Raw genomic sequence first — 17108 nt, 5'->3', positions numbered from 1 at the left:
GGGAAGAGCTGCCGCCGGTACCCCTCAAGCAACGCTGAGCGCAGAGGGTTCCGTGGCTGCCCGCCCCTAGCTGCGACCGCCGTGCACCTGCAGGAGGTGGGGAGGAGTGGGGGCCCTTTCCACCTTTCCGCCTTTTCTCTCCATTTAAGAATTTCCTTTGCAAAACATTCATACTTCTTTTATCTAGTTTTAGGTGAGTTACTTTATAAATTACAAATGAAATCAACCATATTATAGAATCATCTACAATGCTACAACTACTGTTAGGGTTTGGGAATATTTCTTTTGACTATTTTTCAGATATATACTTTTTAACACAATTCCAATCTCAATTTCTGCCTTTTTAAATACTTTGACTTCTCTTTCACTCATTATCATGAGCATTTTCCAAATGGTCATCATCATCATCATCAATAAATCATTTAAATGACATTATAATAATCCATTAAGAGAACGTACCTTAATGCAAACACACTTAATTGTTACTAGGTTATAGAATATTTAAGTTGTTTATACATTTTTTTGCATTTATAAATAATGCCATAATGCACGGCATCATGCTGAGAGATGTTTCCATATTTGGGATTATTTCTTTAAGAAAGATTTTCAGGTGAGAGATGACTGGGTCAAAAGGTATCTTGACCTTGTTTGTCACTGTTGAAATCTCTGCTCAGTTCCATGGCCCCTCTTGCTACCCTTTTCTGCATTTCTTTCTGTCTTTGCCTCAGCTACTTCTTTTGTAAAAGCCCCATAATCCTATCACTCCTCAATCCCTTCATATAAAGCAAGGTTTGTCCTTACTTCCATCACCCTCAAGTGTTCTTACCAATCAGAGGACACTTGATGACAAGAAAGAACGTGACCAAGCATAGAAAAGCAGCTGAGATGAGTGTGGGATGAAGAAGCAAGAGGAGACATTAGAAAAGGCCTGGTAAAGTGAGAGACACTGAAGCAGCCCCTGATGGAATCATACTCTACCTCGTCTTGAGAAGGGTTTCTGAGAGGTGGTGGAAGATGAGGGAGGTGGAGGGACATGTTCAGTTTGACTGGCAGCAGCGTGACTTTAAGGGCAACGGGCTGTGTATGAGATGGAAAGTCCCGTGCTTATTTATAACCTGAGAGGGTTATTTGCTGGATGAGCTCTAAGGTCCTCCAGAGTTGGGATGTGGTGTAGCTCTGGGATATGATTTAGGGTCAGAAGTGAAATGAGGATCAACGAAGGCAGGGCCAAGGCAGTAAGATGCAAACTCTCAGCTCAGGCAGAAGAGCTAGCAGGTGAGAAGAGATGAGGTCAAATGGAGTCAAACAAACGAACAAAATGTTGTCAAAGCTTGTCTGAAGGCAGAGTGCTGTACCATGACTTATTAGTTGCTACCTATATCTAAAATTCTTTGGAAGGTAGAAGGGAAAGGAGGAAATGTTGGAAAAAAAATATGAGCTTTGTTTTCCTCTTCTTTCCATTCTTTGAACAAATACTTCCAAAGCCTCTTGACTATGGGCTCTTCTGATTAACTTAGTAAAACAAACTCAAGTCAAATAAACATTTGCAGCCTCAAATTCTTTTAGATGATAGGCAGGGTTTAAGTAATAAAAAAATTTTAAAAATTAATGAATGAATAAGGAACAGGTTAATAAGTCATGCACACTGTAGACTTGGGTACTGATTACACCTCTGGACTTGACTCCCATTTGGGTGTACATGGCTCGGTTGCAGTGCAGGCGGCACCACCACAAGGATACTGGGCGGATTTTCATCTAGATCCTTCCTCAGAGCCGCCTTCACCGCGTTCCTCACAGTGTGTGAGATGGCCAGGTCCTCGTCAACTGGTATCATTGGGAAGGCCATGGTGTTGATGACTTCCATCTTCCTGAAATAAGCCATGCTTGTCCACTACAAAAGAAAAAAAGTTTCCATGATTAAAAACCCCTCATTTCCCTTTCCCTTCTTGTTCACTGTTCAACCAGCCTCCTACATAAATCACAAAGAGCCTTGAACCATCTTGGAAAAGACTAGCCATGCCCATCTGTTAGGTAGGGCTGCCAGCAAGGCAGATGCCACATGCTACATGGGGAAGAATGACTTTTGTCTGAGGAGCCCAGCCTTAACCAAGGATTTCAAGGCAAATAGACTAGTTCTGTATAACTGCTGATGCCCCACATGGTGAACATTCTTCTAGTTATAAAAGTAAGGAGACAAGAGTAGTGAAAATGCTGGGGCCCCAAACCACCCGGCAAGCCAGCTTCCAAACTAGAAACATCAAATCTCTTTGCCTCTCAGAGCCTCAACTTTCAAGTAAGAGATGTGGGTTAGGTGACCCTTGGGCCCTTTCCAGATCTCAGATTTCTGATCAACCTGAGGATCTCTGCTACTTCACAAAACTGGCCCCATCATTACTTTTCCTCCCTGGCTTTAGAACTTTCTGTTCTGACTGCCCCCTGGGTCCTTGCTTATTGGTCTGGAGTCCATCACCCTAATTTCTGGACCCTCCATGTCCAGCGCCTGTTGCTAACAGCCTAGTTATAATGAACTAAAAGACTCAGATCTGGCCTTCAAGAAGCTCATGCAGAGAGAAGAGAGAAGAGAGAGAGAAGGCAGAGTTGGTAACAAAATTAACTATGCTCCCCTTTTACCACACTCTCCTTTCCTCTCCTTTGTTTCATGCATTCTGCCCTCTGCTCTACCCTCTTCTTGCTAGCCACACATCCTATGCACTTGTGCCACTGAACGTCTTCCTGGTCCCTGACCATGCCATGCTCTTCACGCCTCTTTGCCCTTACACATGCTGTTCCCTCTGCCACGAATGCCCTTCCCTACTGCTTTCCTTACCTTATAAATTTCTATTCAACTCTCAGGTCAGGTGACTTATCTTCTGGAAAATCTTGAACTCTTCCGGGCCATTAGTCCTGCCTCTCCTCAGTGTAAGTCCCAGCTTCTGCTGTCATCTCTCTACTACAGCACTTATACTATTAAACTGGAATAATTTGCTACTACATCTTCCATTAGGCAAATTATTCCTTAAAGACTAGGTTCACTTAATATTTGATTCCATTTTAGACTCGCTCACTTACCACACTTCTTCCTAGCCTGAAGAAGTGATTTCTGACTTGGGCTGTCCCAAGCCAGTTGGAGTATAGGAAAGGCTGGCCTAGGCCCAGCTCAATATTATTTCCTCCCTCCTGCTCCTAGCATTTAGCCATAAAGGCAAGAAGTGGGGAAAGAGAAGGTAGGTGCATTTTAGGGCTTCTCATTTTCCTCCCACCCACTCCCCAGCATGACTGGAAAACTACAGCATTTTCTCTGAAAAGCTAGGCTTAGTGCTACCCTGCTGAGAATCCTCTTGCTTTTGCTTAATGTCATTACTCATGACTAATGGGAGAACTGAATATCATGCATCTTGAGAAATGTTTAAAATACACACTGTGTTCCCTTCTGAATTTTTCATCAAACCATTTTAGAATAAGTATTCTCTGAAATACGTAAGTAAATGTTTACTGTCACTACTTAGGGGCAGAAAAAAGAGGGGAGAGAAAACGAACCTTCATCAAATATCGACCCTGTGCCAAGCACTGTGTCATGTGCTGGGGTCAGGTGAGTGAATAAACACAAAAACTTCTGCCCTCATGGAACACACACTTAGGCAGCCGACGTTCAAATGCCCCCCATTTAAAGTTAACATATTTTAGTGAAAACAATGCTGATTTTGGAGTCAGGCAGACTTGGCACTGAATTCACTTCTGTTCAGTTTAACCTTGTCATTCAATGAGTATCTACTTAATGCCTAGCACATGTGTTCATACTGAAGCTAGGATGGTGAGATAAAATAAATATAATGCTTGCCCTAATGGAGCCTAAGTCTAGTGGGGGAAACATACAATAATCAAATGATTACATAAGTGACTGTGCAATAATTGTGACCACTGCTTTGAAGGGTGCTATTATGAGATGACATAATAGTGGGTTTTGACTTAGTCTCACAGCAAGGAGCTGAAGGAAGAGCAGGAGTTAATTAGATAAAGGGGAGGGCAAATCCCATCCAAACAGAGGAGAGTAAGGCTGGTAACATAGGAAGAGGCTAGACCTGTACTATCCAACACAGTAGCCAGTGGCCACATGGCACAAGTGAACCCTTGGAAATTTGGTTGGTGGGACTGCAGAACTGAATTTTTAATTTTAATTCATTGAAATTTTAAAACTGAAGCAGTGTTAATTTTAAAATATTGATTATATGTTGAAATGATAATAATTTGGACATACTGAGCCAAATAAATGGTTATTCATATTAATTTCACCTGTTTTTTTTGCTTTGTTTCATTTTATTTTGTTTGTACTTTTAAAAAATGGCTCCCAGAAACTTTTAAATTACATGTGGCTCACATTATATTTCTACTGGGAAGCGCTGATCCAGACCATGGATCTAGGACATGGAACTCTCCTCTTCCCAGTGCAGTGTATGTCGTTGGAATAGAATTGCACTTGGTTCCTCATTAGGACCCAATAAATATCCCTTGGATCGACGAATAAAAGACCCTGAGTTTCTTCATTTATCAAACGGAACAAATACACGCTGTTAGGACTTCAGGAGATCTAGAGTTGATTCTTCGGTAGTTCTCAGACTCTTGCTCACTGTGCATCCTTGAAGCGGTCCCTGGGCCTCAGTTTCCCTTGCTTGTAGAAGCCGAAGAGAGTCGGGGCGCGCAGAGAAGGTCTGCCCGGGACCCCGCACGCTGCCCCAGGCGGGCAGGGAGGGTCAGCGTTCGGCCATCCGTGGGTCTTACCTGACGTCACGGACAGAATCCGAGGACCTCGGGGCCGGTTCCGCCACAGGTTCCTCAGGGGACCACGCAAAGTTCCGGATGGGGTGCCAGACACCCGTTGCCGCCACATCCACCCGGAACGAGTGCCCTTTGCCTTGTGGTCCAGAGAAGGAGGAGGAAGAGGAGGAGGGCACGTCGGGAAGAGGCCCATTTTGCTACTGTGAGTCCTGACGTTCTCAAGGCAACGCCCCGCGCAGCCGTCACTTTCAAATTTCCCACAACAATAGAATCATCCGCGAGCCCAGGTTGCGACAGCAAGACGCCGTTCCCACGGTGACGAGCTGGCCACCGTAGAGGTGGAGGACCAGACCAATGCATTTGTAGGGAGGATAAAGATAGTTCCCCATCCTGGCGTATAATATGGAGCATAAACAGGACTCCAAAAGATATTTTCTTTCTATATTATATTTATTTATCGAGTAGAGTCTGGAAGAGATTCTGGTGTTTTGCGTAGACTAGCGTTGGGGTTCGGGTCGCGCCGGTTACCCCCTTTCATCGGTGGCTGCGTCCAGAGCGGGGCTGCGCGTGCGCACTGCGGACGGAGCCACCGGCGAGCGGCGGTCGCTGCGGGTGGCTGGAATCCGGCGGCGGTCTTTGCTGGAGTTATCGGGGTGTACTTCTGTCCCGGCTCTGGGACCACATCAGGTACGTCCCCGACCATGGTGCCTCCCGGGGCAGCAAGGCCACGGTACCTCCGAGGGACAGAGGAGGGCGGGACTCCCTGACCTCCCCTGAGAGGGGCGGAAAGTGGCGTCCTTCGGGTTATTCAGGGCCTCCGCTTATCGGGAGGTACCGGAGCGCGGCGAACCGGGCAGGGGCAGAGCTCAGCCCAGGCCCATCGCCTCCCTTCTCAAGGTCTGTTTCCTCGATTTTAAATTGGGATCGCAATTTCTCCCCCTAGGTCTGCTAAATACGATCGTGCGTGTGAACGTTTGTTCATAACCGTTAGTTGAGTGCGAGAGCCCTGGGTGGCCCCGTGGCTTTACCTGCATGGCAGGTGCCTGACTGGCTCTTAACTCTTTGAGACACTGGTATCTCTTTGGGAATCTAACAAGAACCAAAGACTCGTCCCTTACCGTCTCAGTTTTTTTTAGCTCTCGAAGCCTCAGTTTTTTGATCTGTAATGGGGACATACGTACTTGGTCTACTTCCCAGGATTGTTGTAAGGAACACATGCCACCAGTTTTTATAAACCTTAAGATACTGACAACCTGAGAGTCGGGTACTGTTATTAACCCTGATTATAAATAAAGAAACCAAGGTCCAGAGAGAGTAAGTACTGGGGTTACCCTGGAGGTGAGCGACAGAATGATGATTGGAACTCAGGTGTTTTCCCTTCACCTCCTTTAGGTTGCACCCTCCATCCCCAGGTAGTTTCACTGGAAAGAAGGCTGCCTTGGACCAAAGGGGCAGCTGGGTCCCTTAGGCCCACAGTAATTAATGCCACGGAGCTCCAGGGTCTCAGGCAGAGTTGTTTGTGGATTATTGGATCTGCCTTAAAAGGCAGTTAGCCCAGACTCTTCCTTTTCCTCATCTGTATATATGGATGACAGTTCTTGGCTTAAGGATTATGGGAGTTAATGAGATCATGAGTGAAGTGCCCCAATTAAAACCCAGCGAAATAAAGCAACTTGTCCAAGGATTAGCAAACACTGAGGGGCAGAGGCAGGCCTTGAACCTGATCAAGTGATATGTCAGGCATGATGCTTTTAGGTTTGGCAGGAACAACTTGGCTTATTTTTCCTTCCTCCAAAGGTCTCCAGCCACTTGGAGGGGCAGGGACTGCTTTTTATCCAGTTTTTGGTTTGTTTTGTTTTTTTCACAAGTAATACTTGACTTATATTATCATTGCAATAAATTCATTAAATACAGAAGGATATTTTCTTAATACATAGTAATTTTGCATTGTATTGTACCATATGATTTTTGCCACTGTTTGATCATTTTTTAGATTCAATCATCCTACTCCCCTTCTCATATTTACATACTGTGAACACTTCGGTGTATCCTCCCAGATCAATTTCTATTTTTTTATGTACTCATATAAATTCTTGCTTTTTTCTTACTGATTTCTCATAATGATATTCTACTACACACATTGTTCTACCCTTTGTTTTCTTAATGTTAGAGCGTGTGTTGGAGATCTTTTCAGGTCAGCCAATGTAGAGGTATCTCACTGATTTTAAAGGCTGTTTAGTATTCCATTATAAAGATGTGTACCACAATTTGTCCATACCAACCTTTGGTAGACATTTTAGATTGTTTCTCATTTTTCAGTACTATCAACAAGGTAATAAATTTGTGTGAACTTGTGCAAGTGTTTCTGGAGAATAAATTTCTAGAAGTGAATTTGCTGGCCAAAAAGTATGCACATTTAAAATTCTGTTTTTTCTAATTGCTCTCAAAAGAATTACAACATTTTATATTTCCACCGATGGTAAATGGAACTATCTTTTGTGCCACGGTGTCAGAGGTCCCTAGGACCATCCCCAGGTTCTCTGATTCACTAGAAGTACTGGTAGGACTCATCATATAGTTATAGTCATGGCTATGATTTATCACAGCGAAAAGACACAAGTCAAAATCAGCAAAGGGAAAAGGCACACTGGGCAAAGTCCAGAGGAAAGCAGGACAAGCTTCCAAGAGCCCTCTCCCAGCGATACAGACATGTTTAATTCTTCCAGCAATGAGTTGTGACAATATGTGGAAAATGTTATGCACCAGGAATGCTCATTAGAGACTCAGTGCCCAGAGTTTTTACTGGGGGCTGGTCACATAAGCACACTCTGCCTGACATATACCAAGATTCTGGGCCCCCCAGAAAGAAAGGAGGTGTTCGGCAAAACCCACAATGTTTATACAAACCATTTGGGCACAGTGAGCCACTCTTACCAGTTCTGGGAATAGTGGGAACCCTCCTGAAATCTCAGTTCCCAGACGCCACCCAAAGGCCAACCTCACAAGTAGGTGTTTCCAAGGAAAGCAGTCTAGAGACCTGCTAGATTAACTCTTTTCTGCACACCTTCACATCGCCAGCATTATATTATATCCACCTTTTAAATTTTTGCCAATGTGATGGATAAAAATGGTTCTTTTTATAATGTGCCCCACAAATTATTAATATATAAGGGCAATTTGATAGATACCTTTAGCCAACGGATCAGGAAATCTCAGAATTGGATAGTACAAATCCTTATCTGATACATGATAGCATAGTATGAAGTCTTTTTCCCTTGCTTGCATACTTCTTGGGGGTGGGGACTGTGTATGGGGGTGGGAGCAGGTTGTTGCACCCCCTCCTAACAGCCCTTTTCATCTTTGGCCAAGGCAGCTCTGAATATAAGAAAGTTCTTCAGGGTATAGGGTGATACTGAGGAAGAAAAATGGACTTAGAAGTCAGATAGTCTTGCGTAGCTCCTTTACTCACTAGCTGTGGTCTTTTGGCCCTACTTTCCTTATCTTTAATATGGATGGGAAAATACCTACCTTGTGGGGTTTATTCAAGGAATAAAAGAAACTTATGAAATACTCCAATATAGGATCCAACCCATAGAGGGTACGCAGGAAATTATATTAATTTTTGGTGCCTTTGCTTTTCTTCTTTGGGGTGAAATCTTTCTCCCTGTATATTTCCCTGTTTCACTCTTGTCTGTCTTCTACAGACTTAAGATTAATTCTCTTCCCTCTTCCACATGACCACCCTCTTTCTCTTCTCCAGCAGAAACAATGGCAGGGTCTTCCATTGTGGTTTGGATGAATGGTGGCACAACTTGAAACCCCCTCAACATCCTGGTCCCCACTTCTGTCCCCTCTACAACCAAGCTGGAAGCATTCTGTTTTTTCCAAGCTCTAAAGTGTTCCCAGGCCCAAACTGTTTTTATTTACAAACACACACGTATCTGTAAAATATCATAAGAACATCCTTCAGTATCTTTACACCTATTTGTTATTTATTTGCAAACCATATATACATAAACTCTGTGTTATATATTACAAAACCTCCAAAGAGGCTTCTAAATTTTTATCATTAATATAGTGAAATTAATTTCCACATCACTGAAAACATCATAGAAGATTTTTTCATGTTGTTGGATACATAGCTTGCTAATTGTTATGGATTCATACTCAGTTATCTTTTAATGATGGTTGATATAAAATCTTATTTCAAAAAGTATTGAGTTTTTTTTTTTTTTTGTTAACTTCTTGCTAGGTATAATTAACTTCTTACAGTTTTTGTCTCATAATGTGGCAAAAGAAGACTTTGTACCTAGGAATAGGAAAGCTTTGAGGTCTTTTTGCTCACTTGTACTTTCTTTGTTGTTATTTTCAGTCTACAATTTCTTAAGCTACTTGTATGTTATAAGTTAAAATTGGGAAATATATGGAAAAAAATAAGCCCCGGCTCTATCTCACACCGTATAAAAAATTAATTTCAGGCAAATCGTAGTCCTAAATGTGAAAGTCAAAACAATAAAATTTCTAGGAGTTAACATATGATAATATCATCATGACCTTGGGGTAGGCAAAGATGATAAGACACAAAAAGAATAATCATTTTAAAAAAAGATTGATAGATTAGATTTTGCTAAAAGTAAGAACTTCCTTAATCAAAAGAAACCAATAAGAAAGCAAAAAGGCAAGTCCCAGATAAGGGAGAAGATATTTTCAGTACTATGCATATATGCAACAAAGGATCCATATCCAGCATGTAGAGAAAAACCTTACAAATCAGTAACAAAGACAACCCAATAGAAAAATGGCAAAAGCCTTGAACAAGCATGTCACGAAAGAGATATATCCAAATATCCAATGAGTAAATGAAAAGGTGCTCAATTTAATTAGTTATTAGGGAAAAGCAAATTAAAAACATAATACATACCTACCAGAATGGATAAAATGAAAAGGACAAAAAATACCAAATGTCGACAAGGATATAGAGCAACAGGCTGTCTCATACACTGTTGGCAAGAGTATAAACTGGTATGACCACTTTGGAAAACTGTTCGGCAGTATCTCTTAAAGCTGAATATACGAGTGCTCTGTGACTCAACAATTCCACCCCTAGGTATAGAACCAGAAAAGTGTACATGTCCAAGCATGTTCTTAGCAGCACTATTTATAATATCCCCAAACTGGAAACAATCCAAATGCCTGTCATCAGTAGAGTGGATAAATAAATTGATATGGTTGTCATACAATAGAATATTATACAGCAATTTGAACAAACTACAACTACACACAACAATATGGCTAAATCTCACCAACATTGTTGAATGAAAGAAGAAAGATGCAAGAGGACATACTGTATGAGTCTATGGATAAAAAGTTGTTGGGTGAGCCTTGGGGGGGTGTGGAGATATGCTATAGCCTGATCTGGAGGATGTTTATACAGGTGTGAACAGGTAGTAAAAACTCAGCAAGCCATACACTTACTATCTGTGCACTTCTCTGCACGTATGTTATTCTTCAATAAAAAATTTAACCCCCCCCCCAAAAAAAAAACAAAAACTGGATGATGCCATTAAATCTCCTTAACTTAAATCTACTTAACTGGGCCTATATGAATTGCAATAGGTTGCACTGTGCTGAAAGTGAGGCCATTGTCAGCTCTCCCCCTTCCTCAGGATACCTCACATACCACAGGACCAGCGGCCTTCTGGTTTATGGACCGAGTGAGGGCAGTAGTATCAATCTGGAAGTGAAATATCAGTGAAGCTTCATTTCTTCTAAATGGAGTATATGCAGAGGCCATTGGTCCAGGTGTATTTCTCCCCAGTGTACAGGAATAAGAAGGAATTGAGTTCCTTGCTCTAGATGGTAAATCTGGTGATGCCAGCTGGTGCCAGAACTTAAGACAGGCAGTTAGGCACTGGGCTGCAGAGGTGAATATAAACTGCAGAGCCAGACAGACCTGGGTCCAAACCCATCTCCCACTTATGATCTTACTCTTCCAAATCTGTTCTGTCAGATGGGGATCATAATAGGCACTAATCAAAGAGTGATGTGAGAATTGAGTGAGATTTTTTGGAAAGGTCTTAGCTTACTGCCTGGCACATAATGAGCATTCAACATTCAACACCTGGGAGCAATCAGGATTGTTCATAGCCACATGACAAAATACATTTTCAATAGTTGAGGACAATGGCATAAAGTCACTGATACAGCTGTTTGCAACCCTGACTTGTTTTGACCCTAGGGGAAGGGAGCATTGACCTTTGCTGCATCAGGCCAAAGATGCCTCTCTTTGGGAATACGTTCAGTCCGAAGAAGACGCCTCCTCGGAAATCAGCTTCTCTCTCCAACCTGCATTCTGTGAGTGTCGGTCTCGGTGTCAGCATGTTGTGCCAAGTGCCTGGAACATCAGGCCTGGTTTCTGATGAAATTGTCCTCCAGAGTCATCATCTTAGGAGGGTGTCCTTTTAATTCATATTATTACTATTGTTAAAAACTTATTTTTGAACTCTAATATTTAGAATTATTTTTGGAGCTTGTTCAAGAATTTTTAAGACAATCAGTTTCATTGTGGTTTTTGGCCCCAACAATATGATTCAATTTATCTCCGCTTTATTCCCAAGACTTAGCCAGGAATTAATTGTACTCACTTCCAAGAATCAAATTCATTCTCAGAGGATGATTATTTGCCGCCATTCATGGCACTCAAAAGGCCATGTCACAGCTCCAAGGACAGTTTCAAAAGTTGTTCCAAAAATGTTCGGAGTAATGGCAATAGCATTGGAATAAATGATAACCTTCCAAAGTAATTTGCTACTTATTTGAAAGTATATGCTCTAGGAGTTTAAAAAATTATAATTCATAAAGTTAGACCACACACATGGAAATCAATTTCCATTCCTACCTATAAAACGTCTCCCCTTCACCCCTTGACACACAAATATACCCAGATCCCTATACTGACAATCACAGTCATCTTTTCTGCTCGAGTCTTCTTTGCATCTGTGGCTGGGTCCTGGCTTTTTCTGCTCCACCATAATCCTACCAGCCATTGCTGGCTCTTATATACCCAGGCTGTAAGTCTGAACGAAGACATCATGTATCTTGGTTTCCCTGAACTTTTCTGATAGAGCTGGTTGTATGAAAAAACATTTCCTTCAAGGAAGGTGAGTGGGGCAGAGTATCAGGGCTGTTAGAGCATTAACAAAGATTTTGGAGTCTTTTGGGTCCATTGTCTCTTTCCCCCAACCAAAGTCATGGTAGGGGATGCCCCACTGTGGCCAGGGCCAGGCACTCTGGGAAGCAGGCCAGGCCGAGAGGCAGAGGCTCAGGACTCAGTTTCTGGTGCTTACAGACCTTGAGGCCCCCTTTCCTCCTGCCAAGCACCAAGGAGCAGACGCACCTCATGGTCTCTCTGGGACATTCCCAGTCCTAACCACACAGAATATACAAACAGTAGCATGTTTATGTGATGTCTGTCTCTGACTGTGACTTGAAGTCAGTCCTCCTACGATGTTTTACAAATACCTACAGGTAGCTGTAAGCTGTGACGGGAAAACCTCCACAGTGCTTTGTTTGGTAAGCAGTGAATTTTCTGAACTCCCCAGTACTACAGATTAAGGTCCCCGATCTTGAGTGTGGAACATAAGGGTCTCCATCCTGCCCTCAGCTCGCCATCCTGCCCTCACCCTCTGTATACCTTATGCTTTGGCCACACGAGCTTCACGCTCCACCACCTTTGTGCATGTTATTCCCTCTGCCAGGAATGCTCTTCCCTGTTCATATAATTCAAGAGTTATTCATTGATAACATGCTATGTGCCAGGTGCTCTTCTAAGCACTGGGTACAGAGAAGTGGATTAAGGAGAGGAGGGGGGAAACCAGGTCTCCACGTCCATGGAGCATGTATTTTAATGGGAGGAGACAGAAAGTAAGCACGTAAATGTTTAGCAAATGGTAAAAAGTGCCCTAGAGAAAATCAAAGCCTAGGCCAGGGATTGGGCATTGCAGGGCCATGGGTAGGGAGCTGGGAGTGGGTGGCTTATAATTTTAAATAGGATGGACAGGGAAGGCCCTATAAGAGAAGGGCCTTCGCAGAAGTGAAAGCTCCTCGAGGGCGGAGATGGATGTACTCATACTCTGTACACCCAGTACCTAATCCTGGCTCAGGGTCTCAGGGTGGGCACTGGTGATTTGTATAAATGAATATGTAGATGGCATTGTCACACATGAGAAACAAATACTAATTGGGCTTCAGAATTTTATGCCATTTCCACTACAAGTTTAACTCCATATTAAACAAATGTTAACTTAGGGGCTTATACACTTAAAAACGATTTTTCACCTTATTAAAAATTGGCAGTAGGATTCCACAAACTGTAAGTGCCCAGTAGATGTAAAATAATTCAATTTACAAGTTTCAGTATGCATAGCTTTTTAGGAAAGCATCTATTATATAAAGAAGTACATTTCTTCTTGTATAGTTTAAACATTTTGTTGTACATTATCAAATTTTCTGACCTTTTAAAAAATTAAGTGTGCAACCTGATGATTAGAGAAAAGAGATGAGTTATTGGCATCATATAGTTTAGTGAAAAAGAAGCTGGGACCAGAACCCCCAAATGCTGCGGCCTCTTGAAGCTGTCACATAGTGTTTCACCCACAGTTGGATCGATCAACACGGGAGGTTGAGCTTGGCCTTGACTATGGAACTCCCACCATGAACCTGGCAGGGCAAAGCCTGAAGTTTGAGAATGGCCAGTGGATAGCAGGTGGGCCACCTTTCCTGCCCTTTTGTCAAACTAGATTGTGCAGTGAAACCCCCCAGGTAACCACTGGTTCTTTCCTTCCTCCAGAGACAGGGATTAGTGGAGGCGTGGACCGGAGGGAGGCTCAGCGCCTTCGGAGGCGGAACCAGCAGTTGGAAGAAGAGAACAATCTCTTGCGGCTCAAAGTGGACATCCTACTAGATATGGTGAGGAGGGTGATGGGGAAAGGACCCTTATGCCTAGGCTTTCCTTTTGGGGGAGGCTCCACCCTGAGTCACTTAATTCAGCTGATGTCTTGTGAGTGCCAGCTTACCCAGATAACTGTGCTTTGTATCCAAAGATACAAAAACAAGTAAGATGTAGCCCCTACCCTTAAGGGCTCACAGTCTAGAGGGACACCTGCTGAACGTAGTAAATGGAATCACAGTACCTTGCAGGGAGGGCAGCCATCTGTGCATGCAGGGCTGGCATCAGCACAGGAGAGAGAGGATTGATTCTGCCAAGTCAGGAGGTCTTCTGTGGTGGCTTGGAGCTTTGTACTCCAGAAAAACACATTCTTAATCTTAATCCATTCCTGTGGGTGTGAACCCATTGTAAATAGGACCTTTTGGTGAGGTTACATCAGGTAAGGTGTGGCCCAACTCAGTCAGGATGGGTTTTAATCTTATTAATGGAAGCCTTAGAGAGAAGGCCACAGGGAGAGAGGAAGCCACAGAGAACATCCAGAAGCTGGAAGTAAATAGAACCCAGAGAAGCCAGGGGAGGCTGCCATGTGCATTGCCATTGGACAGAAAAGCCAAGGACCAAGAATCACCAGTAGCCAGTCCCAGAACGCTACAGCCTTCTGGGAGAAAGCATTGCCTTGACGATGCTTCAATCTGGGGCTTCTCCTAGCCTCAAAACCGTGAGCCAATGAATTTCTGTTAAGCCAGCCCATTGGATGGTATTTGATTTAGCAGCTGGGAAACTAAAACAGCTTCCTAGAGGAAGGGATTTTTGAGCTGCATTTTGAAGGCTAAAACTAGGAATGGAGGTTGGAATGAGGACCATCTTAGTTTGCCAGAGCTGCTGTCATAAATACCACACAATAGGTTGGCTTAAGCATGGAGAATTTTTTGGCTCACAGTTTTGAGGCTAGAAGAAGTCCAAGATCAAGTTACCGGCAAGGCTTGCCCTCACCCCCAAAACTGTAGCTCTCTGGTGCTGGCTGCCAGCAATCCTTGGTATTCCTTGGACTCCTATTTCTGCCTCCTGTCACATGGCAATGCCTTCTCCTTTCTGTGACTTCTTTGTCCTCTTTATAAAGCTTCCAGTAATCCGGAAAATCTGAAAAAGGATCTTTATTGTTTAGCTTAATTATAATCTTATAGTTTAACAATAAAATCAATTTAGAAAAATGTTGATTGAGCCTCAGACCTGACAAATGCAAATTTCATGAAATGAAAATGAACTTATATATTCCAAATTTATGGCAATTTTTTTCACAGCAGACTTGGATTTAATGAAGGCAGAATCCATTATTCAATATTAAATATTAATCTTGAGAATAAAATGTAAACATTTTTAAAAAACCCACAAAAATGTAGCAACCCATTGGGCCTGGCAGTACCTGTCAAGGTTCATGAAGAGGCAGGAGAGCATATGTTGCAGTGGTTAAGAGTGTATGTTCTGGAACTAAGCTAAACTGCTCGGGTTCCTGGCCCAGCTCCACTGATTGGCTCTCTGACTGTAGGCAAGCTACGTAACTGCTCTGTGATTTAGTTTCTTCAGCAATGAAATGGGCAAAATGGGAGTCCACCTCATGGGGATGTTGCGAGGATTCAATGTGTTGCTGCGGAGAAAGCACTTGAAATAGTGTTTTGCTCAGGAACACGCACCACTTTGATAGTGAATTAACCTCTACTTTAGAAGGTGTATGTCTCTCTGTCCCTATCTGTAATGTCTTCTACCTTCTACTCTCATTTCCATCAAAAGAGCCTGATGAAGAAACGTGGCATTCTTTTTCAAGCACTTTTTTTCCCTAATGGCCATTATGTGAGCTGCAGCTCAAAAGCAACTTAGACCCTAACCCTTTAGCCATAGGATCACCAGCATCTGTCTTTTGAATCCTCTGAGGCCTGCTCTCCTTTACACAGTGGCATGCAGTATCAGGTGATCAGAAATGTGGATGGAATGGATCGGGAATGTTCTTCACACCCTCGTGGCCCTGGGTCCTCGGGTGGTCACATTTGCCCAGTTACAAAGGGTTTTCCCAACATGGAGGCTGACTGTGTTAGAGGCATGCCAGGTCTTTTCCCAACTCAGAGCCTTGCAAACCCAGAACAACCAAGAAATGTCCTTCTTTATAATGGTCTGGTGCTTTACTTTCAGCTCTCTGAGACCACTGCTGAATCCCATTTAATGGAAAAGGAATTGGATGAACTGAAGAGTGTCACCCGGAGGAGAAAATGAAGACCCCAAAGAGATTTGTTAGGAGAGTGGGGAGAAACCCACTGATCAGAGGGGTAGGATGTGGCTGAAATTATTTTTAGCCAAACTAATGGATTGGGTCCTGGGAGAGAGTATCATGTAGTGGGGCCAAAAGTCATTGGCACCCTTGGCTAGTCAATAGGAAGTGACAACAATTGAGCAAACCAAGATGCCAGGCCAGTCAGTAGCCAGGACTGTATTCTCGATGCGCCACATAGGGATGCCAGTCTGTAAACAAGACTGGAGGGATGTCTGGGGGGTGATGTTAAGCTTTGGGTGCTCTCTACATATGCAAGAACACAAATGCACGTGTTCCAGACTCATACCCATTGGAATCAGACACAGAAGCAGCTGGAGTTCATCTTCTCACCCCTTCCGTCAGTGTTTGGGGATGGCACCAATTCTGAGGAGGCCTGCATCAGGGGGTCTTGGAGGGGTGGCTCTCCTGGTTCTCTGCCCCTCATGCCACTCTCTCCCTGCCTTTAAAGAATATTCAGTCCTCAGATCCACAGCTGCCTCTGGCTTCAGCTTCTCAGCAGCAAGGACCAGCATTCCTTGGCAACACTATGTTTTTTGTGCTACTTTCCTGTTTAAACTTTTTTATATATATAAATAATGTTAAATGAATCTCTTTGTTGCCAAAGTGACTGAAAAATGTAGCATCAGTTTTTGAAGAAGCAAATGGAATGGAGTCCGACCTCTAGGCTTTTGCCAGCTCATCCAAAGACAGAACTTTCAGGTTGTGGGGGGATGTCATCTTTGAGGAGCACATTCCAGGACAGAGGCTGACCTGGAACAGAAACAGTCCCTCCCTGCCCAGATCCCTCCTCTGGAGAGTGACCCACCTGGCAGCGACTGAGTGGTTGGGTGGAGGGCTGGTTTTCTTGAGTGAGAATTTGTGCCTCAGCCATTGGGAAATGGACTCCTTTTGGCTGGAGAAGGAAGTTGGTAAGAGGGACTCCAGCTCCCACAGCTGAGGCGGGGTGGAGTGGGGTGGGCACTGTGGTCAGTGGTTTCTAAATGTCTATAATGTGCCTGGCAGTGGCTCAGTGCTTTGCACATGGCCTCATTTTCTTCTCGGCTCAGCCCTGTGAAGCAGGGACTC

General features: G+C 43.4%; 2 protein-coding genes across 3 annotated transcripts in view; one reads left to right on the top strand and one right to left on the bottom strand.

The window, feature by feature from the left end:
* The window catches only part of FAM227A (family with sequence similarity 227 member A), an 89198-nt gene extending 84121 nt beyond the window's left edge, over nt 1–5077 (bottom strand). Inside the window, exons 1-2 of the mRNA XM_037847898.1 lie at nt 4777–5077; nt 1741–1891 (exon numbers count right to left, since the gene is read on the bottom strand). Of these exons, the coding sequence (XP_037703826.1) occupies nt 1741–1882 (142 nt within the window). The 5' untranslated portion in view covers nt 1883–1891; nt 4777–5077. The remainder of the gene's footprint in view (nt 1–1740; nt 1892–4776) is intronic.
* Nucleotides 5078–5339: 262 nt separating this feature from the next.
* Nucleotides 5340–16630, top strand: CBY1 (chibby family member 1, beta catenin antagonist). Of its 2 annotated transcripts, XM_037848046.1 has the most exons (5): nt 5340–5460; nt 11012–11127; nt 13432–13537; nt 13622–13740; nt 15905–16630. In XM_037848046.1, the coding sequence occupies exons 2-5, from the start codon at nt 11050–11052 to the stop codon at nt 15983–15985; spliced, it is 384 nt and encodes a 127-aa protein (XP_037703974.1). In that variant the 5' UTR covers nt 5340–5460; nt 11012–11049; the 3' UTR covers nt 15986–16630. The 2 variants fall into 2 exon arrangements, with proteins under 2 accessions (XP_037703974.1, XP_037703975.1); XM_037848047.1 differs by lacking the exons at nt 5340–5460; nt 11012–11127 and adding an exon at nt 11195–12345.
* Nucleotides 16631–17108: the final 478 nt, after the last annotated feature.

The sequence above is a fragment of the Choloepus didactylus genome, chromosome 8 (assembly GCF_015220235.1).
Source record: "Choloepus didactylus isolate mChoDid1 chromosome 8, mChoDid1.pri, whole genome shotgun sequence".
Classification (NCBI taxonomy): Eukaryota; Metazoa; Chordata; class Mammalia; order Pilosa; family Megalonychidae; genus Choloepus; species Choloepus didactylus.
Note: the sequence above shows the minus strand (reverse complement) of the source record. Positions and strands in the feature narration are given on the sequence as shown.

What these genes read in the sequence shown, in the direction of transcription:
- CBY1 (XM_037848046.1), top strand. Translation starts at nt 11,050, where the DNA reads ATGCCTCTCTTTGGGAATACGTTCAGTCCGAAGAAGACGCCTCCTCGG. An exon ending in CTCTCTCCAACCTGCATTCT is followed by an intron (nt 11,128 to 13,431) that starts GTGAGTGTCGGT and finishes TTTCACCCACAG; the next exon opens with TTGGATCGATCAACACGGGA. An exon ending in GAATGGCCAGTGGATAGCAG is followed by an intron (nt 13,538 to 13,621) that starts GTGGGCCACCTT and finishes TCCTTCCTCCAG; the next exon opens with AGACAGGGATTAGTGGAGGC.